The sequence below is a fragment of the Orycteropus afer genome, unplaced genomic scaffold (assembly GCF_000298275.1).
Source record: "Orycteropus afer afer isolate SDZICR_OR568_19922 unplaced genomic scaffold, OryAfe1.0 scaffold00099, whole genome shotgun sequence".
In the NCBI taxonomy this organism is placed as follows: Eukaryota; Metazoa; Chordata; class Mammalia; order Tubulidentata; family Orycteropodidae; genus Orycteropus; species Orycteropus afer.
Genome location: NW_006921686.1, coordinates 9579461 through 9606139, shown reverse-complemented (window position 1 = coordinate 9606139; position 26679 = coordinate 9579461). Strand labels below are relative to the sequence as shown.

The window sequence follows — 26679 nt, the reverse complement described above, 5'->3', positions numbered from 1 at the left end:
CTCCAACTCTGTGGGCAGCACTGACCCTGTCCTACCAGTCTCCCTTGTTAGAAGTTGGCCACGTGGGCAGGGACCTGTCTTTCTTGCTCACTGCTGAGTTTCCGGCACCAAAACAGCCTGGCACAGAGGAGGGGCTGCACAGCCATAAGTGAATGGCCAATCATATATGGAAACCCACTGCCTTACAAAGAGGGCCCAAGAGGAAGTGCTGACAGACAGAGTGGCGGGAAAGGTAGTATGGCGGCGGTGCAGCGCTTGTTCCTGTTGAGAGGAACTGCCCAGATGGTGAGCTGGTGCCCCTGCACCCCTCGCCTCTCACACCAGGGACCTGGAGGAAGGCCGTGGCCACGTGTGTGTAGGGGCTTGACCTTCAGACAGCGCCCAACCCTGCCTGGCACCCCCTCTGTGCTTGGTGTGAAAAACAGTCCTACAACTCACCCTTAAGGAGGGGAGGGAAACCGTTTGAAAGTCACAAAAATATATTAAAACAGCTGTCCTCTTCTTTCTCAGCACTGGCCTCCCTTCTTGGTATCCCTGCCCGTCACCCACCACGGACTTTCAGAGAAAAAGGTGGCCCAGGACAGGGCAACTGAGGTGCCCTGGGTGGGACTCAGGGTCGGGACGGCCCCTCCAGCCCGGGAGTGGAGGGCGGCTAACACTCTGCACAGGCTCGACGCCACCGACGACGAGGGGGCCGCTGGGAGGCCGGAGGCTCAGGCGGGTCAAGCAGGATGCGGCAGACGGTCGGGCCTTGCCACAGGGACAGAAAACAGAAGAGAAATGAACAGTGTGAAGGCAGAGAGGGACCGAAGACATTAAAGCAGCAGAGGGAGGTGCAGAGGACGGGGGAGAAAGACGGCAGGGCAGGGGCACAGGAGCCCCCTGAGGTGACACCCATGGGGGCAGGGAACAGAGGGGCTGGGGTTGGAGGCAGCAGACACTGCGCAGATGGGTCTAGATGGGAAAGGCACAAAGGGAGGTGGTCCTTGGGGAAAACAGAGAAGTGGGTCCTGCCGAGGCCACAGCTAGAGAGGACAGAACAGAGGCGACTGAGAGAAGGGAAAGTCCCAGAGCGGGCAAGGCCAGGCCACAGGGACCATCCCAGACTAAGAAGCCCCTCTGGGGTGACTCCCCAGAAGGTTTGGGCCCAGCCTGAATGCCTGAGGGAGACAAGGAGCGTCCTCCAGAAGCCGGCAGGGAGGGGACAGCAAGCTCTTGAGGAAGACTCTGCTGGAGCCAGGAGCTGGAGAGGGGCTGGGGCCACCAGCCAGCAATTCTGCCGCCGTGCCCTGCCCCGCACAGGGGCTAGGTCCTGCGGCCCAGTCTTTTGAACACGCTCACGGTGCCTGCGTGGTCCATCTGGGCACCAAGGCCCTCGCTGGAGCTGCTCCCCCGGGGCCCCACCAGAGTTCTCTTAATGGTGACCTTGACCTCGGCCGAGGACTTACTCTTGGTGCTCGTGACCTGGCTGTCCTGGGCCTCGGGCACAAGGGCGGTCTTGCCCAGTCTCTGGATGATGCTGACTTTGGACAGGGACTCTGGCTTCTTCTCAAGCCCGGGACGTGGGGGAAGTGCCAGGCGCCGCAGCGTCGGGGTGACAGTTGTAGTTGCCGAGCTGGTGGCCTTGGCTTTGACAGTCAGTGCTGGCGGGGGACTGGCCTGGGCTGGAGTGCGACCCAGCTTCTTCAGGACCCCGGCATACTGGAGGACAGAGCTGCTGCTGTCATTGTCACTGTCCCAAGCCAGATCCTCGTCCATCTCTGGGGTGGCCCCCAGGCGGCTGAAGACTCCTGTGGGCTGTGGGGTCAGGGAGAGGACAGGTGAGTCACTCAGTCACTCAACACGCATTCACAGAGAGCTGCCTCCTCTGTGCCTGGCCTCACAGTGGGAGACACAGCAGTGACTGAGAAAGACCAAGTCCAGGCCTCCCAGAACTCACAGCTGGGAAAAACAGCCATTAGTGACACCCCAGAAAGTAGTCAGAACTATGATGGGGGAGGAAATGACTGAGCCGGCCTGGGAAATCAGGGAAGGCTCCCTGGAAGAGGGGACATCACAGATGATACCAGAAAGCTATATGGAAGTGAGTTTAATAAAGAGGGGAAGGAGAAAGAATGTGCCAAGCAGAGGGAACATCATTTGAAAAGCTCTAGAAGTAGACAAAGATGCACGGTGGTACAGTGGGTAAGGTATCTGGCTGCTAACCAGAAGGTCAGTGGTTCAAACCGACCAGCTGCTTGGTGGGAGGAGGATGAGGCAATCTACTTCTGTAAAGACTTACTGTCTTGGAAACCCAATGGGGATTGCTGAGTCAGACTTGACTTGATGGCAGTGTTTTTTGTTTTTTTTTTTTAAGAAGTGGACATACGTGAAAAGATTAATTTGATCATTCAACAATAAATATTGAGTCCCAATTCTGTAGCTGGCCCCACACTGGGGACACAGTGGTGACCGAGACAGCCCTGGGCCCGCCCTGTGGGGCTTTGAATCCACTGGGGGAGGCAGGCCACTAGAAATGACACGATTCTGTCATGACAACAGGCCCACTGTATGAAGGAGAACAGAGTGCTGGTGAACAGGACACAGGAAAGCCTGGTCTCTAACTGGGTTCAGGGAAGCCTTCTCTGAGGCACTGACTTAAGCAAGCAGAGAAAAGGCAGGAAGAAGAATTCTATTTACTGAGCGCTCAGCCTGTGCCAAGCTCTTTACGTAGCTAGATCCTCAAACTACATGACCCTGGTGTTAATATCAGGCTAAGATTCCAGGAAATGAGAAAAAGCCAGAGTGATTGAACATTCGTGGATGAGGGGTTGAGAGGTAGGAACACGGCTGGAGGCTCGCATTACTTGATATGGCTTTTCTAGCCACGTCTTTGTAACTCCCACCAGATTACCGGGCGGAACCATGAAAATAAGGAGTACAGAAGTCTGATGTTGGGATTAGTTAGTTTTATCACTCTGCCAGGCTTAAAATGAGCCTTCCTAGAAGCAAAATATGGAGCTCTGGTGGTGTAGTGCCTAAGGCATCTGACTGCTAACCAGAAGGCTGGTGGTTCACACCCACCAGCCACTCCTTGGAAGGAAAACTGGGCAATCTACTCCCAAGAGATACCACCTCGGAAACCCAAGGAGTCGCCATGCAGTGAGTTTGGTTATTTATTTATTTTATTTTTTTTGGTCCTAGAGGCAGAAAGGGGGATCTCACTGCCATCAAGAGAGAAGAGCTGGAGGTAAAGTGGAGTGAGTCTTTGGACCCGAGATCCCTGCATGGGACCTCCTTGGCTGAGAGACGTCCAACTGAGAGAGAGACGACGGGGTGAGAGATGGCAACATGGAGCCAAGAGGCAGGAGACGGAGCAGCAGGCTTTCCGGCCCATGGAGCAGGAGACTTGCTGAGAGAGTGGGGTACATGTAGGTATACCTGTTGGCAGAGCTAAAAGAGCTTGGTAACACTTGCCTGAACAGGGCAGAGGCCAGGCTGAGAAGCCAAGGGGCAGAGAGGTATGCCTGGGGGCAGAGCAGAAGGGAGACTGTCCTGATCAAAGAGTTGTACCTGAGTGTTCCTGAACCTGAATTGCAGCCTGTCACTTCCTTAATAAACCCCATAACCATGAGTATTGTCTGTGAGTTGTGTGTGGCCACTGCAACGAATCATCTAACTCAGCAGAGAAGTAGCGAGTGCTGTGGGAGGAATGGCTGGTGTAAGAATTGGTAAAAAGGCTGAGCATATGCTAGTGGTACCATTTCTGGCCTCACAGGAAAAAGCCTTAGGCTGCTGATGGTGATTCTGTCTTCCCCTTGTGAAATTAGAGGAGGTCAGAAGACACTACCCAAAGCCCTTTTTGCAGCAGTGATAAATTTATAGATGCTTTCGGCCTAACAACAGACAGGCATACAGGGTGAACATTTACATCAGGTAGATATGCTCCTCAGAATGATCAATCATGGGAGAACAGAAAGGCAGTATTTGCATAGGGAGATAGCTCAGGGGGCAGGAATGCATAGGAAAGAAGGATACAAGGAAGAGGTAACTACAGGAAGGAAGTGGGAAGAGAGCTGTTACATTGTGGGGATTTGCAGTCAATGCCATGAAACAAAATATGCATGAACTACTGTATGGAAAATGAATTTGCAATGTAAATTTCCACCCAGATCACAATAAAAATTAAAAAACAATAAAGATGCTGACTACACGCCACTGCCCAGCCCCCACAGGGCCTTACATCACCTAGTCCTCACGTGTGTCCTACTGGGTGGGTCCTGCAGATGCAGAACTAAGGTGCAAGGAGCCAAGGCCTCAGGGCCAGCCTGGGTAGCTGAGTCCAGGGTGTGTGTCCTAACCACACCTCCGGGCCTTGGGCCTGCAGGACCCTCAGCCAAGGCTGGAAGGGTGGACTTGAACCTGAGCACAGTGAGGAGCCTCGGGGGCTCTCTGCAGGGAGCGTGGTGAGCCCTGCGGGCAGCCGCGTGGTGTGGGTGGAGAAGGCTGGAGGCCTGCGCAGCTGGAGGGCAGTTTGGTAGCTCACACTGCATCCAGGCCAGAGGAGAGGGAGGCTTCAAAGGGGGTGGAGGGGGTGGCTGAGAAGGTAGAGATAAACAGTTATCAGATTTGGTGAGGGACTGGAACGCAGACAGTGGGGCACCCCCGAGATGGGGCCCAGGAGAGGAACAGGCTTGGGGGAGGACGCTGAGGTCAGTTTGACACAGAGTGTGAGGGACCCAGGGACATCCAGGAGTAAATGTTCAGGAATCTGGAGATTGGGAGAGAGCTAGGGGCAGAAGACAGATGGAGAATGGCTGGTGCAGAGACGGGAACTAAGCAGAGACAGCCCCGGAGGAATGAGGGGTGAGAGGCGGCCTGCGTGAAGGAGAGGGGATGACGAGAACTTGGGAGGACATGAGTTTTAGAGCCCCAAATCCCTTCCCCCATTTCCAACTCACCTTACTCCCTGTTGTTGTGTCTGCCTTGGTCTCGGCGCCAAGGCGGTCAAACACAGATGTCCTGTGGAGACCTGGGAAGGAAGTGAGGCAATTAGCCAGCATCCGCCAAGCGGCCAAGGGCACCCTGCGGAGATGCCAATGGAGGGGATGGACAGCCAGCCTCAGACCCGCCAGCCCTGCACGAGCACACGCAGCTTCTGTGTCTACATGCTTGGCTGACATTAACTTTGACCAACATGCATGTAGCTAATGTCACATCTGGGAAGTATCAGCTAAAATGGACACTTAAATCCTTTATACCCAAGTAAGCCCAAGTCAAGGAGCTATGGTGGCGTAGTGTCTAAGGTATTTGAGAGCTAACCAGAAGGTTGGCTGTTCAAACCCACCAGCCACTCCTTGGAAGGAATACTGATACTTCTGTAGAGATTTACCACCTCAGAAACCCAAAGGGGGTTGCTATGAGTCACCTCAATGGCAGTGAGTTAGGTTTTAGTTTATGCCCAAGTCATGAAGTGTGTGCGCACAGGGGAGTTCTTACTCCCCACTGGCTCCTCTCACTCCATTTCGGGTCACGGACCTCTGAGAAACTCATGGACGATAACAAACAAAATCTCTATTAGGAGGAGAATGTTTAATCAATTAAGGTACATGAATATCATGGACATATGAAGGAGTCATTAAAAAGAATGAAGTAGAGAATTGTACACATGAGAAATGTTGAATTGGTAAATGTTCTGTGCATACATGCATACCAACATTTACCAGTCAACATTTTTCACGTGTACAATTCAGTCAGAGTTGGGTTTTGGTATGTTATCTACATCTTTACAAAAATGTATAAAAAAGAATGAAGTAGTTCTACACACACTAACATGAAAAGACCTTAAGACGTGCTAAATAAATTCTAAAATTACACAAAAATACCTATAGGAAGATGTTATTTAAGAAAAAACAGACACTATCCATGTGTAACATAGGAATTGGTGTGTATCAGCTCATAGGTGCTGATCTACAAAGGTTAACAGCAGGCATGGGACAGGGGCGTGAGAGAAACGTTTGTTTGTACTGTGCATGTTTCTGCGTCATCTGACTGCTTGTCCCCAGGAACACACACACATTCCATACTGACCCCATCGCTGGGAAGGCCATCTATGTTGCCCCTGTCACAAAACTCCAGCTTTGGTCCGGGTCTCAACCAGACCCCTCAGGTTCATAATGACAGTTCCTACTTTCTGGGCACCTGCTTGGGGTGCTTTGCAGGCAGGACCCCACTGCATTCCTATCCCGGTCCCTTGGGAAAGAGGCACTAAATGAGGCACTGAGCGGTCTAGCTACACTTACTGCAGGATGAGGGGGCAAAGGTGACATGTCCCCTTCCCCTACAGCCACCATGGTACCCCCTTGGCCCAAGGTCCCCTGAGACCCTCACATCAGAGTCAACACCTATCAGCTGTGAGCAACCCTGTGAAGCAGCAGGAAAGAAATGCAATCTCTACCCCAAAGGGACTGAAAAAGAGTTGATGCCTTTGAGTTGTGGTGCTGGCGAAGAATACTGAAAATACCACGGACTGTCGGAAGAACTAACAAATCTGTCCTGGAGGAAGCGCAGCCGGAATGCTCCTTGGAAGCAAGAACGACCAGACTTCATCTCACCTACTTTGGTCATGTTGTCAGAAGGGACCATTCTCTGGTCAACGAGAAAGGGGAAGGTCCTCAACGAGATGGACTGACACAGTGGCTGCGATGATGGGCTCAGGTATAACAAGGATTGTGAGGATGGCACATGACGGGGCAGTTTTGTTCTGTTGTACACAGGGTCACTATGAGTCAGAGCTGACTTGCCGGCACCTATCAACAGCCCCAAAGTCTGCCCTGGTGGGCCAGTACCTTTCGCTGCCTGCTGCTGCTCCAGGATCTTGCGGGTCCGGGGGGTGGTGCCTTTGGGCATGTTGATGATGTATTTTCCCTCCATCTCCGCAGTGACCCGGCGCCGCTTGGTGGGAACAGTCAGGCTCTCCTCTTCCCGGCGGGCCAAGGCTGCTGGGGAGGAAGGCAGGGAGGGTCAGCACCCTCTGGGACAGAATGTTCTGCCAGGTGGGGGCCGGACACCAGGCAAAGGACACACTTGAGCCCTTTCTCTCCACCAGGATTGGAATCCTTCACCTTCCCAACCACCACACCCTGAGTTGGGACCACTGAAAAGCTCAGAGGTCTGAGGAAGGAAAGGTCACAGAAGACCCCCAGACTCCCTGTGGCTCACCCCCTGTGCAGCCAGAATCCCCTCACCTGTTGGGTGATTCTAGAGCTCTGTCTAGGCAATGGTCTCATGGGTGTGTTCACTTTGTCAGAATTAACCAAGCTGTAAACTTACAATTTGAACAACGTGCATAAATAAAATTCTCAATTAAATAAAAAAAAAAGAATCTCTTCAAGTTTACCAAGGTGTAAGAGAGCCAGTCCCTCCAGGCTCATCATCTTTTTACTATTTTATATATCAATTTCTTGCCAGAAATTTAAGTTGCATTCAGAAGAGGACATGGAATGGGGGTACCACTGCTGATGTCAGATGGATCTTCGCTGAAAGCAGAGAACACCAGGGAAATGGTTACCTGTGTTTTGTCGATTACGCAAAGGCCTTCAACTGTGTGGATCATGACAATTTATGGCTAACACTATGAAGAATGGGAGTCCCACGACACCTAACTGTGCTCACACGGAACCTGGACATAGACCAAGAGGCTGTATGACAGAATAAGGATATAGTGAGTGTTTTCAAATCAGGAAAGGTATGTGCCAGAGTTGTATCCTTTCACCATACTTACTCAAGCTATCTGCTGAGCAAATAATCCAAGAAGCTGGATATACAAAGAAGAACACGGCATCAGGATTAGAGGAAGACTCATTAATAACCTGTGATATGCAGATGATACAACCTTACTTGCTAAAAGCAAAGAGGACTTAAAGCATTTACTGATGAAGGTCAAAGACTACAGCCTTCCACATGGATTACACCTCAACACAAAAATCCTCACAACTAGACCAATAAGCAACATCACAATAAATAGAGAAAAGATTGAGGTTGTCAAGGATTTCATTTTATTTGGATCCACAATCAACACCCATGGAAGCAGCAGTCAAGAAATCAAATGATGAATTGCACTGGACAGATCTGCTGCCAAAGATCTCTCTTTAAAGTGTTAAATAGCAAAGACATCAGTTTGAAGATGGAGGTGCGCCTAATGCAAGCCATAGTATTTTTAGTCGTTTCCTATGCATGTGAAAGCTGGACAATGAATAAGGAAGACCAAAGAAGAATTGATGCCTTTAGACTACAGTGCTGGAAAAGAGCATTAAATATACAATGGATCACCAGACGAATGAACAAGTCTGTCTTGGAGGACGTACAGCCAGGGGGAAAAAAAAAGGAGGAAAAACAGCCTCTGGTAGTGTAGTGCCTAAGGCACTTGACTGCTAACCGGAAGACTAGTGGTTCAAACCCATCAGCCGCTCCTCAGAAGGAAGGTTGGGCAATCTACTTCCATAGTCATAATGCCTCGGAAACCCAAGGAGGGGTCACTATGAGTCGGGTCTGACTCGATGGCACATAACAACAACAATAACAACAACAACACAGCCAGAATGCTCCTTAGAAGCAAGCATGGCGAGACTTCGTCTCACACACTTTGGACGTGTTATCAGAAGGGACCAGACCCTGGTGAGGAAGAGCATGCTGGGAAGGCAGAGGTCAGCAGAAAAGGGGAAAGCCTTACTGAATGGACTGCCCCGGCGGCTGTAATAGCTCACACCCAGCACTGACTGTGAGGCTGGCGCAGGCAGGGCACTGTTTCGTTCTGTTGTTCAATGGGTCGGTACGAGTGGGACTCAACTCAACAGCACCTAACGACGACAACAACAGCAACATTATTCTATTTTATTCTTGCTCATGGCACAAATGCAAAAGGCTATAAGGGGTGAGGCACTTCCAGACACACAAGCCAAAGGGGAGACTGTCTGATGGCGGCAAACAGTGTGGGACAGGGCAGCCGAAAAGCATAGCTGCTTCCTGGGCCTCACATTCCCTCTGCGTGTGCCTTACCAACATCACAAGATGGTGGTGGAGGGGACAGGTCCAGCAAAGGCACGAGTGCGTGGAGGGGGCTGGGGAGCCCACAGGCCGACTTCTATTCCCAGCTTTCAAGCTGAGACTATGCAAAGGACCAAGGGGGAAGAACACTCCAGGTGTGGATTGCAGGGGCAAAGGCCGCACGGGAAGACAGAAGCCTGGACAGGAGCTGAGCTGGCGGGCAAGGGGAGACATACGAGGGGAGGCTGTGTCACGCAGGGTACTGTAAAGCCCTACGGGGCGTCTGGACTTTATCGTTACAGCCATGGGAAGCCCTAGAGGGTTAGACATAAGGATGTGATGGTGTAATACAATGGGTTTCTCTTTCTAGATGGCCTTTCTGGCTCCGGCTTTGGAGATCTGCCAAGATGATTGGCTAGGATGCAATCGGGCAAAAGGACTGCATGGTTTATTATGCAAATAAGGTATGTAAATTGTGCTAAGAAAATTAGGTGACTATGTCCTACTGAGAGCATTGGTCAGTTCATGGTCTTGGTGAAAGGAGCATGATTATTAAAGAGCCAATCCCAGAGAGGCCGAGGGGGACCTTACTACCATCAGGAAGAGCCTGGAGTAGAGCACTTCCTTTGCACCCAGGGTCCCTAAAGTGAAAACCTCCTAGACTCCACGCCAAAAAAACCAAACTCGCTGCCATTGAGTCGATTCCGACTCACAGCGACCTCCTTTGGGTCTCTGAGGCGGTAAATCTGTATGGCAGTAGGTTGCCCAGTCTTCCTTCCGTGGAGTGGTTAGTGGGTTTGAATAGCCAACCTTCTGGTTCACAGTCAAATGCCTTAGGCACTATGCCACCAGACCCCAGGAGATGGAAAGAGCAGTAACACTGCAGATGACGTGAGACAGCACAGTGGTGGCAGGCACCAGGAGACTCGTGTGAGACAGCAACAGTGGGCCTGCTGGCCCGAGAAGCAAGAGAGCTGAGCACCTTGGGGCAGGAGGCTTACTGGCAGAATGGGGTGCGTCCAGCCCTTGTTGATGGAGCTAAAGAGCTGTAACACTTACCAAGTAGGGCAGAGGCCAAGAGGAGGCTAACATGACCAAGAGAAGTGCTTACTAGACCGGGTGAGAGGAGGCTAGCCCTGCTGAGAAGCACAGCCTGTGTGGTAGTTAAGTTTGTGTGTCAACTTGGTCAGGCCTGGTTGAGTAGCTGGGCAGCTGATGTAGTTATTCTCTATAGTGAGACTGGTAATTAACTCCATGGTGGAATGTGTTGGAGCAGCTGAGTAGCTGCTTTAGGGATGTGGTCTGCTTCCAGTATATAAGAAGCAGCTTTGGGAATGGTCTCTAGCTTATGGCATGCTTGAACCCTGCATGTAGCTGAGTCGTTGTTCAGCAGCCTGCCATGCTCTGCCAACCTGGAGACTTATAATGGACTTGAATTAATGGCCTGCCATGTAGTTTGGTAACATCAGGACTGTGCCTTTCTACTTGTCAACCTTGGGCTTGTCAGTCTCAGCAGCCAGCAGCTGTCTGAGTGAAGAAAAGCCTCTAGCTTCAGTGGGCTGGGAGCAGGAGGCAGAGCTGAAGCCCAAGGTTGAGGGCCTTTCACCCAGCCCCTAGAGCCTAGCACTTTGAACTCGGACTTAAAGCCTCCAAACTGTAAGAGAATAAACTCCTGTTTGTTCAGTCATCCCATTTGTGGTATGTTTCTGCCAGAGTGACACTAGGAAACCTGAACAGCCTGACTGCAGGCATAGCTGAGGAGCTGCGTGAGAGCTGTCCTGGCTGGAAGCTGTCCTGACAGATGAACTGTATCCTGTGTTTCCTGAGTTATTTCTGTTACTTCCAACTTTGGCATTAATTCTGATTCAAGGTTATAGCCTATTACTTCCTTAATAAACCACATAATCAGAAGTATGGTCCGTGGGTCTGTGTGGTCACTGCAATGAATAATCAAACCCAGAAGAGAAACAGAGCCGTGGGGAGGCTGGCTGGTGTCAGAAATGGTGAAAAATTTGCAAAGTGGAGTTTTGTTTGACCTTCACCTCATAGGAATCAGCTTTGGGCTGATTTTCTTCCCTCCTCTTCAAGAGATGAGGCCTGATGCCACCAAATTACAGGTATGGTCAGATTTAAAGTTTGAAAGAGTTCCTGGGGATGCTGAGAAGAAGTAGTAGCTTCTTCACCTCTGACCCCAGGCATCAGGCACAGAGCCGGGCTCCCATGTGGGGCCCAATAAACCTTTGTTTAAAAAGACTGAGCTACACTGAATGCACATGAGTTTACACCACCTGGAGGGTTTCTAACTACCCTCTTGGGCAAGGCATCCCCACCCTTCAGTTCAGAGACAAGGGAAGAAAGGCCCAAAGAGGGGCAGTGACTTGACCAAGTTCACAGAGTTGATTCAAATCCAAACACTCTGTTCACCTTGGCCTTCAAAGCACCTTGGAATGTAAAGAGCATGAGCCCCAAGTACCTCACGTCACATCACCTTGAGCCTCTCCCCACCACCCGCCTGAGACCTCGTACCTGTAGCCTTGGCACTCTTGGCCGCCATCTTGTTGGACACAGTGACGGAGATCTTGGAGGTACTGGTGTCTGGCCGCCTGGGGGGAGTGCTGGGTGGGGAGTCGCGGTTCAGGCTGTTGGCGATCATTCGCGAGGCAGCTGGGGGGAGGAAAGAGGAGTCCCATCACACAGGGCCCTGGGCGGGAAACCAGGCTCCAGCAGTTGTAGGGTCAGTACGGAGCCATTAGGCTGAGTAGGGGAGGGGTGGCTGGTGTCACACTGTGGTGTCACCCTTTGGGGGGGTGGCTTAGTTTTCCCAGCAATTAGCCTACCCCTCCCTGCTGGAAGGGCCTTTCCCAAGGTCCTTGACCAGACTGGTTCGGGTCACACTGAGCCCTTCCTGTGCCTGACTCCTCCGGCCTCACCGCTGTCCTCGCCCTCTGCTTCAGCCGCACTGCTCTCCTCAATCTTCCTCCCCAGCAAGCACGTGCCTCTTCAGGGCACTGGCTGTCCCTCTGCATGGAACACACTTCCCTGAGATACCAGCAGGCTCGCTGTCTCCTCGTTCCGGTCTATTCTCAGACAGCACCTCCTCAGGCCAAACTCCCCTGACCCCTGACCACCCGAGCCACCTCTAGCACCGTTACCCCACATGACTTTTTCACTACCTTTACTACCACCAAGCTCTGGTGATGCAGTGCCTAAGGCATCTGATTGCTAACCAGAAGGTTGGCGGTTCAAATCCACCAGCCACTCCAGAAAGGAAGATGAGCAATCTACTTTCTGTAGTGATACTGCCTCGGGAACCCAAGGAGGGATCACTATGAGTCAGATCTGACTCGACAGCAGTGAGTTTTAGTTTTTACTGGACAGTAAGTCACATTTCCTTATTTATTGGTGGCCTCCCCCATAAGAATGTAAGCTGTGTGAGGAGCCATCTGTTTACTGCTGTAGCCCGGAGCCTAAAATGGTTTCTGGCACTTAAGAGGATCATCAGTAAACATCAGTAAGCGGATAAACAGCACAGGACGCTGAAATCTCCCAACACTCTTATTAGAGAGGATCTGCTGTAGACCCACTCTACACACAAGGAAACTGGGATTCAGGGAGCCGGTCACTCAGCGGCAGAGGAGCAGTGTGGGTCTAGCTCCAGTCAGGCAGGGGCAAAATAAGAGGTGGCCTCCCTCATGAATGGGTGGGCAGTTTCTGGCACCCCTCACTCTCTGGGGAGTGGGAGGAGGGGTCACGAAGACCCCCATCACATCCCTCAGGGAGGGCCCAGGTGAGCGGCTGGAACTGCAGCACCTAAGCCACTTCGGGACACCCAACCCCAGTGAGGGAGGAGGTGGGCTTTGTCTCAGGTGCAGCTGCTGCTAGCGTCAGGGTATGGGTTTGCTGGGGAACCCCTGTAGGGGAGGGAAGGGGGCGTGTTCACGCTATCTTTGCTTGCTGGCCAGTATCAGCACATGCCAGCCAGACTTCCAGATTTGGACATTTTGCTCCATCTTCCTTCTAAAAAAAAATCTCCCCTTTCCCTATTGTGTGTCCTCTGAAGTCCCCATCCAAAAAACCAAACCCACTGCCATGGAGCTGACTCCAACTCATGGCGAACCCCGTAGGGTTTCCAAGGCTGTAAATCCTTACGTAAGGAGACTGCCTTGTCCTTCTCTCATGGAGCCACTGGTGGGTTCGAACCACAAACCTTGTGGTTAGTAGCCCAATGCCTTAACCACAGTGCCATCAGAGCTCCTCAAACGACCCTTAATACATTATTATAATTTCATGTTGCTAGGTTTTCTTTTAATTATAACTGTAGCACAGAGAAAAATATATTAAACCTACACATACAATTTAACAAAAGATCACACAGAATGTGTTAATTGTGTGTCAACTTGGCTGGGCCTGATTGAGTGGCTGGGCAGCTGGATGTAGTTATTCCCCACGATGAGTCTGGTAATCAGCTCTACGGTGGAATCCATTGGAGCAGCTGAGTAGCTGCCTTAGGGATGTGGTCTGCTCTTCCAGTATATAAGGAGAAGTGCTGAGAAATAAGTCTCTGCATCTTATTGCCACATTTAGAGCATTTAGACATGTAGCCTAGTCTTCATTCAATAGCCTGCCATGTTTATTGCCAATCTTGAGACTGTTTCTGGACTGGAACTAGTGGCCTGCCATGTTGTTTGGCAATACTGGGACGGTGCCATCTTATTTGTCAACCTTGGGCTTGTCAGCCTCGGCCGCCAGCAGCTGCCTAAGTTAAGAAAAGCCTCCAGCTTCGGTGGGCTGGGAGCAAGAGGCAGAGCTGAAGCCCAAGGTTGAGGGGCTTTCCGCCAGCCCCTGGAGCTGGCACTCTGAACTTGGACTTCTAGCCTCCTAGACTGTGAAAGAATAAATTCCTGTTTGTTCAAGTCACCCATCTGTGGTATGTCTGTCAAAGTGACACTAGAGAACCAAAACGCAGAGTGAACCCCCACATCACCACACCAGCTCGTGGGCCATCTCTCCTCCCTCCCCTCAGGAGGAGGCGCTCATTCCTCACCCCTGCACCCTCCCACTAATGATTTGGTACATGTTCCTCAACAACTTCCGGAGAGATTTCCTCATATGCTCGCTCCTGAAGTGGGCTCGCCACACCAGCTCCTGCTGTTGAGTCCACTCTGCCCGACTCGTGGGGGCCCCAGGGGTGTCACAGTAGGAAGTGCTCCACAGGGGCTTCAGGGGCTCATTTTCAGAAGCAGATCACCAGGTCTTCCTTCCCAAGCTCCTCTGCCTGGACCTGAACCTTCAACCTTTTGGTTACAAGCAGAGTGTGATAACTGTTTGGACCACCCAGGGAATCCTTACTTGGGACAGGGGTGGCTTTCTAACTAGTCGCTGTGTAGAATTTCTCCTCCAACAGCCTCCATTCACGGCACTAGCCAAGTGCACACGACTGGGATCTTCTGCTATACAAGGTGTGGTAGTCAAGGTTGTGAGTCAACTTGTCTGGGTCCTGGTTCTGAGTGGCTGGGCAGCTGGATGTAGTTACTCCCCATGATGAGACTGTAATCACCTCCATGGTGGAATCTGCTGTCAGATAATAATCAACGGGAAGAGGGCTGCCTTTGGGGGGTGGCCTGCTTCCAGAAGTTTTGAGCAAAGTCTCCAGCTTTTTGGCACGCTTACATTTGGCCAAGTCTTCATCCAGCGGCCCGCCATGTTGCCTGCCGATTTGGGGATTAATCCGGACTTGAACCAGTGGCCTGCTGTGTGCATGTTGATCTTGGGATTGTGCTATTCTGCTTGCCGACCTTGGGTGCATCAGCCTCAGCAGAGAGCAGCTGCCTGAGTTAGGAGAAGCCTCCAGTTCCAGTGGGCCTAGAATAGGAGGCAGGGCTGTTGGTCAAGGTTGAGGGGCCTTCACCCAGCCCCTAGAGCTGGCACTCTGACTTTGGACTTTGAGCCTCCTGGACTGTAAGAGAATCAATTCCTGTTTGTTAAAGCCACCCACTCGTGGCATGCCTGTTACAGCAGCACTAGAGAACCGAGACACAGGGTAAACAGTTGAGAGGCTCCTGCCTACTGCACTGTTGTTGTGGTGGCGGTTGCCAGCTGCTGCCGAGTCAGCCCCCGATTCGTGGCAAGGCCGTGCATGACGGACCCAGATGCTGCCTGGTGCACTGGGTTTTCCTGGCTGGTTTCAGAAGCAGATCCCAGGCCTTTCTTCCTCATCTGCCTTAGTCTGGAAGCTCTGAAACCTGTTCGGTATCACAGCCCCGTGCCAGCCTCCACTGACAGACCCATGGTGGCTGGGCTCGAGGCGCACTGGCCGAGCATCAGACCTGGGTCTCATGTGAAAGGAGAGGACTCTTCCACTGACGCACCACTGCCCCCCGTGTACTGCGCATGCTGCCAGCTGTCTTGCCTGAAAGAGATCAGGGCGTGATCAGGCTCTGCTGAACGCTGTTTGGGCAGAGGGACCACCATCAACTCTGACTGTGTCTCACTGACCATGAGTTAGTCAGGATGTCAGGGTGCAAAGAACCGTTCTCTGGGAAAACATATAGTATGTTGCTCTTCCGTGTGAAAACACATGTAGCATCTTATTTTTCCCTGTGAAAACATGTGTAGTACATTGCTTGTTTCTCCCCGCACACAGACGCACACGTTCAACATCATGAAGTTTTTACAAGTGGCCACATCCCACGTGTTATTTTTAGGGCACTCTTTCCCACTCCGTCCTTTGCCTTTTTCCCCTGTTTGCCTTAATTGCCTACTTTTTCCACTAGTTGATCTTTTTGTTTTAATCCTTAAAGTGTATTTTAAACTATTAAAGACACCCAAAAAGGTATGAAAAGGACATACTACCTAATTTTATTTGTATTGAACTGAAAGACTGGAAGAACTGATGATGCTGTTAAAAATCAGGACAGTGAGTACCCAGGAGAGGGGTAGTGGCTAGGGGAGGACAAGGGGGCTTCAGGAGCTGGTCATGTTTCCGTTTCTGGATTTGGATGCTGGTTTCCTGGGTGCTCTCTGGAAGAGTCATCTGGCTGTACTGTTATGACCTGAAGCCTTTTCTGTGTGTACATGTGGGAGACGGTGGTAGAAGTGAACCCCAATTTGCTCAGCCTCCTCATACCCACTGCCCTTGGGTAGGCCCTGCCCGCATTGACTCTGGGCACAGCCACATGACTTGCTTTGGCCAATAGTACAACAGCAAGTGTACTAAGTAAGTGTAAATAAGTAAGTAAGTAAGCGTACTAAGTATAGCAAGCAGAGGCTTAGAAAGTGCTTTGCACTGTGGGGCCTGCCCTCTTGTGCTGCTTTGGGGAGCCCTGAAACCACCACTATGTGAACTCACCCAGGCAATCCTGCTGGGTAATGGGAGACACGTAGCCAAGTAACCCCCATTGTCCCAGAGGACATCAAGTCAACCACCAGATGCATCAGTGAGACCACCCTAGATGGCCCAGCCTCAACCAAGGTGTCAGCTGACCACAGAGATCAACTGAGTTGGCTGAGGTGTCAGCTGACCACAGAGATCAGCTGAGTTGGCCAAGAGCAGCCAACCTACAAAATCAGGAGAAATAAACATCTGGGCTTTCAGCCCGGGTTTGGTACATGGCTTGTGAAGCAGCAGTGGTCCCTGGGTGGTGCAAGGTTACTATGCTCAGCTGTTAACCCAAAGGCTGTGATTTGACTTCACTCAGAGATGTCTGGGAAGAGAGGCCTGGCAATCTAATTCCCAAACAATCAGCCACTGCAAACTTTATGGAGCACAGTTCTACTCTGACACACATAGGGTCGTCATGAATCGCAGGCGACTTGACAGTAGCTGTCAAGCAGCAAAGATTGACTAACATGTACGTTCTATTTTAAGTTTACTTCAAAAACATAAAGTATCATCCAAACCAAAAGCAAACCAGCCACCATCAAGTTGATCCTGACTCACCGTGAGACCCCCAAGCCATTCTGGGGAACCTCTGGGGGACTCAAACCGTGAGCCTTTCAGTTAGCAGCCACGCACTAAACCACTGTGCCACCCAGGGGCTCTATAAGGTATTACAGTGTTAATAAAAACAAAGGCACAGACACAGGTACAGATAGCCCCCTAGCTTACCACACACTCAAGTTGGGAAAAAACACATTTACAACCACCTTTTTTTGGGGTTTTTTTTGGCACATCTTATCATTAGTTATACATACTATGCACAGTGTCACAGCCTATCATTTCCTGCCATCACTCTCACATGTTCACTCACAGATGTTCAGTTTCATGATTTACTGTTCAAAACACTGCCGTATAGCAGGATACGGCCTCATCAGCATCAGTGTTGAGAGTCGTAATGGACAGACAGTTGGGCGATGTTCAGCCCTAATGACACACAACAATGTTGTGTGTTGTTATGCACACAACACATCATGTCAGGTGTTAATGCACCCGACAGTCATTAAACTCGACTTCACTGTTACGACACGGAAGCCAGCTTCACTGTAGCACAGGCCTACCGCGTGATCTTACTCAGCGTTTCCTACCATCAGAAGCAACCGTTGTTAGTCTGGAGCTGAGCTGTTCAAGATTCTCTAACTGTAACACTCGTACTGCTCACAGCTTCACTACGTCCAACGAAGAAGACACACAACTGAAAGTTCTAATCCAAAAAAGAAGGTGAAGTAAGGCTTTAGACGTGGCTATAAAGATGAAGCTCATTAAGGCCTGTGATTGTGAAAAAAAGTTGGCAGACTAGTATGGGAGGAAGGATTGTCTCCTTCAACCGTTTCGACAATCATTAAGGCTAAAAATAGGATTTTGGAGGCAGTTAAAGGAGCAACTGGCATAAAATCAATGATTTTAACAAAGAAGAGGCAAGGGCCCATCTACGAGAGGTATTAGACTTATGTCAGAACTGACTTATGGCAGTCATTGGAATGGAACCCCATCATAAGTCAGGCACTACTCAGCTCACTACCCAGCTTACGTTTTCCCTCAGAGAAGACGTCTCAGATGGCTTTGCTTCTACCTCCGCAAACTACAGGTGGGCGGGGACAACCAGGGGTGTCCCTGCGCTGCCAGAGTGGAAGGACGGGGCAGCGTGAAGGCAAGCTGACCGAACAGATGTGACTCACCGCTGGAGGGGCCACGGCGGATCTCCACTGGGAGGGGGCTGGGGCTGCAGGGCACCGACTCAGTGGCAGCTTTGCACACGTCCTGTGGAAAACAGGCACCTGGGTTATCATGAGGGCAGAGGCCTGGGGGAGGTGGGGACTGGAGGCCCAGAGAGCTGAGCAGCATGGGGGCATGGTGGGAAGGGAGCACATCTGAGCCTGTGCTGCTGGAGAAGGAGCTTTCAAAACATTTCGCTCCTAACCATAAGCCAGCGTCAGACAAACCCAAATGGAGTGACATTCCGTAAAATGCCTGGCCAGTATTCCTCAAAACCGTCAAAATCATAAAAAACAACTGTCACAGATCAAAATACAACTAAGGAGCCATGACACACAGGCAATGTGGGATCTGGGTTTGGATGCTGGGACAAAAAGGACATTCGTGGAAAAACTGATGAAACCTAAACAAAGTCAGTAGTCTATAGTCTGAAAGGGATCATAACAGGAAGTCCTGTCTAGAGGGGAAGAAAAATGTGAAACGAAACTCAAAATCATAAAAAGACCAGGCTTATGGGTCTGATGGAGAGTGGCGAAACCCCCAAGATTACGGCCCTTAGATAGCCTTCAGGCCTGGCACTGAACTTACCACTGTGGTTCAACTTTGAGTCAAATGACAGACAGATCTATAAGACAAACAATAACACCAGGGAGATACGCACCGTCCGGAACAATCAACCATTCGAAATCAAAAGGGCAGGTTTGCCCAGGGATTAAGCTTAGAAGGTAGGAAGGGATGGGAACGAAGGATGAAGGGAAATGGTAACCACAGGGAGGAAGTGGGAAGAGCGCAGTTACACTGTGGGGACTGCAATGAATGTCACAAAACAGAATGTGTATGAACTGCTGAATGGAACACCAATTTGCTCTGTAAACTTTTACCCAAATCACAGTAAGAAGTAAAAAACAAAGTCTAGTTTAAAACAGCGTAAGGATATTAACTTCTTAGTTTTGACAAAGGTACAATGGTTATGTAACATGTTAATGTTAGGGGAAGCTGGATGAAGAGGATGGGAGAACTCTGTATCATTTCTGGAGCTTTTCTATAAATCTGAAATGATTCCAAAATTTAGAAGTTTAAAGAAAATGTTTTGCTCCGTGACCATCCCTGTGACAACTGAGATAAGTCCCTGGCCTAAGAAGGCCTTCATTACGGGACCCTGGAGAGGAAGGAACTGTTCCTGGGGTGGAGGAAGATCCAGAAATTGACAAGAACCACCATAGCAGCTGCTGTTTGAAATACACAGCTTGGAGTAAGCTTTCTCGGAGGTCAGAGGGCGTGGGCTACATGAGTTCCTACGTGTAAAGGGTGGAGATAGGGCCAGGCAAGTGGCAGCAAGCATTTGGTTAAGTGTCAGCTATTACACTTCACAAACACATCATCCCAGGCCTGGCACCAGCACCACGTACACCGTGCAATGAGAGGCCACACCCACCCTGGGTGGCAGCCAGGGTGGAAAACCTGACTCACTGACACTCAGCCAGGTGAAATCACGAGTCTAAGATCGCTGCATGTGGAGGAGTCCGGAGTGGAAGGGCCACAGTGTTGGCCAAGTCCCCATCGGGATCATCCACAGGGTGTCCCCGTCCTGAGGACAGAGAAGGTCTCGGTGACAATAACCACTTCCTACTGTGATCCCTTTCAGACTGTAGACTACTCACTTTGTCTGGGCTTCATCAGTTTTTCCACGAATGTCCTTTTTGTCCCAGCATCCAAACCCAGATCCATATTGCCTGTCTGCGTCATGTCTCCTTAGTTGTATTTTGATCTGTGACAGTTGTTTTTTATGACTCTGACAGTTTTGAGGAATGCTGGCCAGGCATTTTACGGAATGTCCCCCCATTTGGGTTTGTCTGACGCTTGCTTATGGTTAGGAGCGAAATGTTTTGAAAGCTCCTTATCATACAGTAATGATAATAGTTACAGAAAGCCTTTACTGAGGCCTCAGTAGAGGGCAGTTTATGCTGTACTCAGACTTCACTCAGAACCACCACATTTTACAGATGGCGAAAGTGAGGTTCAGAGAGGTAGAGCAACTTGTCTAATGTCACACAGCAAACGGCAGAATGAGCCCTGGAACCCAGGTCAGCCAGCCTTTGCTGCTAGGACTCCAGCCAGCTCTGTCACTGTCCCCTACCTCTATCTTGAACTCCAGAGACAGAGGGGCCAGGCAGCAGCACCCACCTGCCGGTGCACCACCTTGGCATGCTTGAGGATGGCGATGATGTCACCCACCACGGTCACGCCCAGCTCATTCATGATTTCCTTGTTAAGATCCAGCAGCATGCTCTTCTGGATCCTGCAGGGAGAAGGCCAGCGGTAAGGCCCCAAGTGGACCCGGGTGGACTGGGCCAGCCAGCTCCCCACCTCCCCACTCTCAGCCCTCCACGCCATCCCCAAGTTTGGCCCCGTCCCCTCTGCCGCCTCACCTATTATCCACAAACATCACGGCGTAGTTGACAGCAGGCCCCGGAGGAATGCCAGCTTCCTTAAAGAACTGGATCCACTCGGACGTGGCTGGGGAGTTAGACAGATCTTATGAGTTACATCATTCTCCGTGGTGAACGGCAGCAGCAAAACCACAACAACAGTCATTCCCACAAATTAAACACTTATCTATGCCGAGCTCTGCTAAGTGCTTCACACGGTAGAAGAGAACTAAGCCCTCTTTACAATCCTGTGAGTTAAGCACTACTAAGGCATCTCCTCTCCTCACTTTGCAATGAGGAAACTGAGGCAGGAGAGGCTGAACAACTCAGCCCAGGACATACCACTAATAAGAGGCCAAGCTCCCAGTCCTGCGGGCTTAACTACCACCCTTCTCCCTACTTTCCTGTCCTACCCGGCAGGAGCCCTGGTCTGCAGCACCTGTCACACATACTTAGGCAACGACTGACTTGAGGGAGCTGGGCCCTGGGAAGGAGCTCTTCTGGTGGTGCAGTGGTTAAGGCATTAAGCTGCTAACCAAAAGTTCAGTAGTTTGAACCCACCAGATGCTCCACAGGAGAGAGATGAGGCACTCTTCTTCCGTTAAGATTTACAGCCTTGACCACAGTCACAGGAGACTCAGTTGGCATAACATGCTACACAGAAACACTGTTCCATGTCCCACTTTGGCCAGTAGTGACTGGGATCTTTTTAAAAGCTTGCAAGTGGCCATCTAGATGCAAGAATGGGTTTCTCCCCATGCAGAGCAAAGAAGAATAACGAAAATCAAAGACACATGGAAACAATTAGTTCAAGGGACTGATAACACCATGTAATCCTCAGCCTATACAACTGAGACCAGAAGAACTAGACAGTGCCCAGCTACCACTGTCAACCACTGGGAGGGGGATCTATGTAGGAGATCCTGGATAGAGTGGGAGAACAATGTGGGACAAAACTCAAAATCATAAAAAAAAAAAGGGGACCAGGTTTGCTGGTCTGATAGAGCCTGGTGGAACCCCTGGGACTATGGCCCCTAGCTGCCCTTCAGGTCTGGAACTGAACCCACTCCTGTGGCTTCCAGCCAAACAAAAGACAGGCCTATGAGCTGAACATTTACATCAGGTAGATACACTCCTTGGAGAGAACAATCATGGGAGAATAGAAGGGTTGTGTATGCACAGGGAGACAGCTCGGGGGGCAGGAGTGCGTAGGAGGGAAGGACCCAGGGAAGAGGTAACTATGGGAAGTAGGAGGGGGACTGCTGCATTGTGGGAAATTGCAGTCAATGTCATGAGACAAAGTATATGTGAGCTACTGTGTGGAAAATGAATTTGCTCTGTAAACTTTCACCCAAATCACTATAAAAATTAAAAAAAAAATAAAAGATTTACAGCCTTGGAAACCCTATAGCGCAATTCCACTCTGTCGTATAGGATCGCTAAGGGTCAGAATTGACTCTATGGCAGTGGGTTTGCTTTTTTTTTTCTGTTTGGGCCTCTGGATTCTCTCCCATGGTCCCCATCAGCCAGCCCAGGCCCAGAGGATGACAAGATCCACCAAAACCAAAAACCAAACTCACTGCCGTCGAGTAGATTCCAACTCATAGTGACCTCTCCTTGAGGTGGTATCACTATGGAAGTAGACTTCCCAGTTTTCCTTCAGAGGAGAGGCTGGTGGGTATGAACCGCCACCCTTCTGGTTAGCTGTCAAATGCCTTAGGCAGTATGCCCCCAGAGCTCCTGACAAGATCCACAGGTAGATGGAAAAAGGAGTCACAAGGACTGGCCCCCCAGCCTCAGCGAGACCCCTCCCTGCCAGAGGAGCAGCCCTGCCCCAGAGGACGGCTTCAGAGAGAGGCACGGGCTTATAAGCACAGGCTTTGTAGCCTAAGTTTGAATCCTGACCCTATTTCCTGGCTGAGTGACTTTGGGTAAGCTGTTGACTGCTATCTCTGTACCTCAGTTTTTGCAATACATTCTAAGGCCTGTTCTAGGCACTGGAGGTAGCACAGGGCACAAGACAAAGTCCCTGTCCTCCTGGAGCTGACATTCTCATATAGCTCCCTCGGGTCACTGAGCAGATTCAACGGGAGAATCCATATGGAAGACTTTACGAGGTGCCTGACACAGAGGCTATCCACAACCCCGGCCACTACTACTGCTGGTAGACTTAGTATTACTACTGCTGCTGATGTTATTAAACGCAGAACCAGGGCCGCAGCAGGCAGACCCACCCCCGAAGCTGCATTGTTTCTAAACTTTCTTGGCATCTCAGGTGGGCTCCGCACACCGACCTTCTGTAGCAGGCCAGGTGTAACATGAGCTCACTGATTCCAAATGGAACATCTTTCTTCCCCTCCCCCCCATGTTTTAACATCTCTGAAATTGGAATTGACCTCACAAGCAATGGTGTACACAGTACATCTAAGAAACTGTGATATCTGAGATGCGATAAAATGTGGTATTATTATACCCATTTTACTGGCGACACAATGAGGCTCATGACAGGGAAAGAGACTCACCTTGGGTCAAGCACTGTCTGGGTGGAGGGCAGGGCACAGGGGAAAGTCACCAAAGCCTAGTCTGGGGCTCCTGCCCACGGGCCATACTTCTCCCAAGAAGATCTTTGACCATCACAGACAGGCCTGACTCCCAGGGCACTGGCTGGCCCAAGCCTGGGGCAGGTGAGGGGCTCAATCTTTCAAGGCTTCCTCCACCAGCTGAGAGGAAAGGGGTGCTTTGTTCTAGCCTGCATAGGCACGGTCTATGGGCCCCAGGTTCCATTAGCCAAACGTGGGCACCTGTGTCTAAGTATCAAAAGGCATCACCTAATGACTCCATTTAAGGAACTCAGGCAAAGTGCCTAAGGCATTTGACTGCTAACCAGAAGGTTGGTGGTTCAAACCCACCAGCAGCTCTTAGAAAGGAATATGGGGCAATCTACTTCCATAAAGATTTGCAGCCTTAGAAACCCAATAGGGGGTCACCATGAGTCGGAATTGACTTGATGGTGATTTTTTTTTTTTTTTTCCTCAAATGACTCTATTTATACAAAATGTCCAGAATCAGTAAATCTTAGAGACAGAAAGTAGGTCAGTAGTCACTAGGGCCTGGGGGCAGGCAAGTGAAGGGGGAAGAGGAATGACTGCCATGGGGTGTAGGATTTTTTTGGGGGGTCAGGGATGAAAATATTCTAAACCTGACTGTGGTGATGGCTGCACCAGTGTGAAAATACGAAAACCTATTGAATTGTCTTCTTTAAATAGGCAAATTATATAGCATGTGAATTATCTCTCAATTAGGCTGTAATTAAAGAATTCAAATTAAAAAAAAAAAACAGAAATTGGGGGCAGCTATCTGCTTGAAGCAAAGCCTATGATTTTAAGCACAAGATTATCAGAACCTAGTGTTCAAGGAAAGGAGCTCTGGTGGCACGTGGTTAAAGCACTAGGCTGCTAACCAAAAGGTTGGCAGTCTGAAGACCCTAGCTGCTCCACAGGAGAGCTTAACCATTTGTGCCACCAGAGCACATGCGAAGAAGTGCATGTCAATCTGTATGGCATCATAAACTTAACACACACAGCTAACCAGCACCCAAATCAAGAAAGAAAACATCTCTAACACCCTGGAAGCTCCCCTCATGGCCCCTGCTAGTCACTACTCCCAACAAGGATGACAGAACAGGACAGGTACCTAGAACAGGACAGAGTGTGTCGAGAAAACAGGTACAGACAGCAGTCAACAGCTCACTACAGAGTAAGTCTGCTTCTGTAAAGACTGACAGCTTGGAAACCTTATGGGGGAGTTCTACTCTGCCCTCTGGGGTCACTATGAGTCAGAACTGACTTGATGGCAGTGGGTTCGTTTGGTTTTTTTTGGTTTTAGTGTCCAAGGAACTGCGAAAGTCCCCACGTTGGCACACACCACCATTTGATGTGCTGCTAAGCAAGAAAAAATGCTCCAATTAAAGAAGCCACCGGCTGGACACACCCCACTTCTGAGACATTAGAAAAGAAACGACGTATGTCATGGGATGGTGAGGCATGGCCTGCCTGGCTGCCGTACACACCAGCCACATGGCAGTAACAGCCACCCCTGGAGTCAGAATGCCATCCATTAGCAGTGGCACAAATAAGCAGAGGTCACACCCACGGTGTAACACCACACACCAGTGCGAAAGGCAGGATGACAGTGACGCACACAGCAACACAGACGACTCCCACAGCCATGAAGAGGCAGACACAAAAGGACACAGGGCATGATTTCATTCCCAGAAGTTCAAAACCAGAGTCGTGTTGACCAGGAATGCTTCCCCTGGCAGTAGAACTATAAAGAAAACTAAGGAAAGACAATCACAAAACAACAGAGAGCGGTTCAGCCGACCTGGAGGACACACAGGGTCGTGAATGGGGTGGCACACTTGGGGCTGGCCGTATTCTACTCGTTGACCTGGAGTCAGAGGAGAGCTGCTTTTTTAACCTCTTCGTGTTGTTGTTGTTGTCATTAGATGCCACTGAGTCTATTTCGACACGTGTGGAGACCCCACGTGACCGAGCAGAACTGCCCCACAGGGTTTCCTTGCCGCCATCTTCACGGAAACAGGTGGCCAGGTCTTTCTCTCATGGAGCCACTAGGTGGGTTCGAACCACCAACCTCTGGGCTAGCAACTGAGAGCTTAAACATTTGTGCCACCAGAACACAAGCAAAGAAGTGCATGTCAATCCATGTTGTTGTTGTTAGATGCCATCGAGTCGTCTCCAACTCATAGCGACCCCATGCACACCAGAGCGAAACACCGCCCGGTTCCACGCCAGCTCTGCAATCCCTGCTATATTTGAGCCAATTGTGGCAGCCACCGTGTCAGTCCCATCTCATTGAGGGCCTTCCCCTCCTTCGTCGACCCTCTACCCTACCAAGCATGACATCTTTCTCCAGAGAATGGTCCCTTCTGACATGACCTAAGTAGGTGAGATGAAGTCCGGCCATTCTCACTTCCAAGAAGCATTCTGGCTGCACTTCCTCCAGGACAGATTTGTTAGTTTTTTTAGCAGTTCATGGTACTTTCAGCATTCTTCTCCAGCACCACATCTCAAAACCATCAATTCTTCTTCGGTCTTCTTTATTCATTGTCCAGCTCTCACATGCATATGAGGCGATTGAAAATACATGGCTTGTGTCAGGCGCCCCTTATTCCTCAAGGAGACATTTTTGCAGCTGACTTGCCCAGTGCTATAGGTCGTCTAATGTCCTGACTGGTGCCTCCATTGGCGTCCATTGTAGACCCAAGCAATGTGAAGTCTTTGACAATTTCAATCTTTTCTCCATCATGTCAATCCGTACAGCATCATAAACCAAATACAGCCAGCTAACCAGCACCCAAATCAAGAAAGAAAACATCTCAAACACCCTGGAAGCTCCCCTCATGCCCTCTGCTAGTCACTACTCCCCCCAACAAGGGTGACCCCACCAGCTTCTAACAGCACAGATGGGTTTTGCCTGTTCCTGTGCTTTATGGAAACAGAATCACAAAGGATGTACTCAAATGTTTGCTTTTTATCCTTTAAACCACACAAGTAGCTTCTATGTCCTTTCCTACATGTACAATAAATCTCAAAATTTCCAAAAGCTACCCTGCCTTGGCAATCTCAAAATACAGCACTGAAGAGACTCTGACGATAAGGCTTCCCAAGTTAACACTGACAACAGAGAAGGTTTACTAAAGGCTCTCCCCAGATTTTACATGCAATAACATATGATCCTCACATCTTCACAGCACCCTGTGAGGTAGGGCAGATTATTATCTTCACTGCATCGATGAGAAAACTGAGGCCCTGCGGAAGATCTGCCAGACTTCCTAAGCCGAGTTCTGCACCCGACGACGTCAGGAAGCCAGATACAGAGAGGGCGCAGACCTGGCCCCACCCCCACGCTCCTCAGAGCACAGCTGTTCCTGTCAGTGACCTGGCCCTCCTTCCCCAGCCTGTCTCCCCCACCAAGGCCATACCTCAAAAAGGGCAGTGGGGAGGGGAGCTCCAGAGGGGAGGCCACAGACTCACCCATAGTCACGGAGACCAT

The 26679-nt window shown here is 50.4% G+C and overlaps 1 protein-coding gene across 1 annotated transcript; it reads right to left on the bottom strand.

Annotated features, from left to right (window-relative positions):
* Positions 1 to 652: 652 nt before the first annotated feature.
* CUNH19orf47 (chromosome unknown C19orf47 homolog) lies at positions 653 to 26679 on the bottom strand. Its single transcript, XM_042781277.1, has 9 exons — positions 26661 to 26679; positions 20605 to 20692; positions 20360 to 20474; positions 18139 to 18220; positions 11551 to 11688; positions 6828 to 6977; positions 4941 to 5011; positions 1449 to 1797; positions 653 to 750 (listed from the first exon to the last, which is right to left on the bottom strand). The coding sequence occupies exons 1-9, from the start codon at positions 26677 to 26679 to the stop codon at positions 653 to 655; spliced, it is 1110 nt and encodes a 369-aa protein (XP_042637211.1).

Coding starts and splice junctions, on each gene's coding strand:
- CUNH19orf47 (XM_042781277.1), bottom strand. Junction 1,798..4,940: donor ACACAACAACAGGGAGTAAG/GTGAGTTGGAAA, acceptor CTGACCCCACAG/CCCACAGGAGTCTTCAGCCG. Junction 751..1,448: donor CCAGGTCACGAGCACCAAGA/GTAAGTCCTCGG, acceptor CCCTGTGGCAAG/GCCCGACCGTCTGCCGCATC.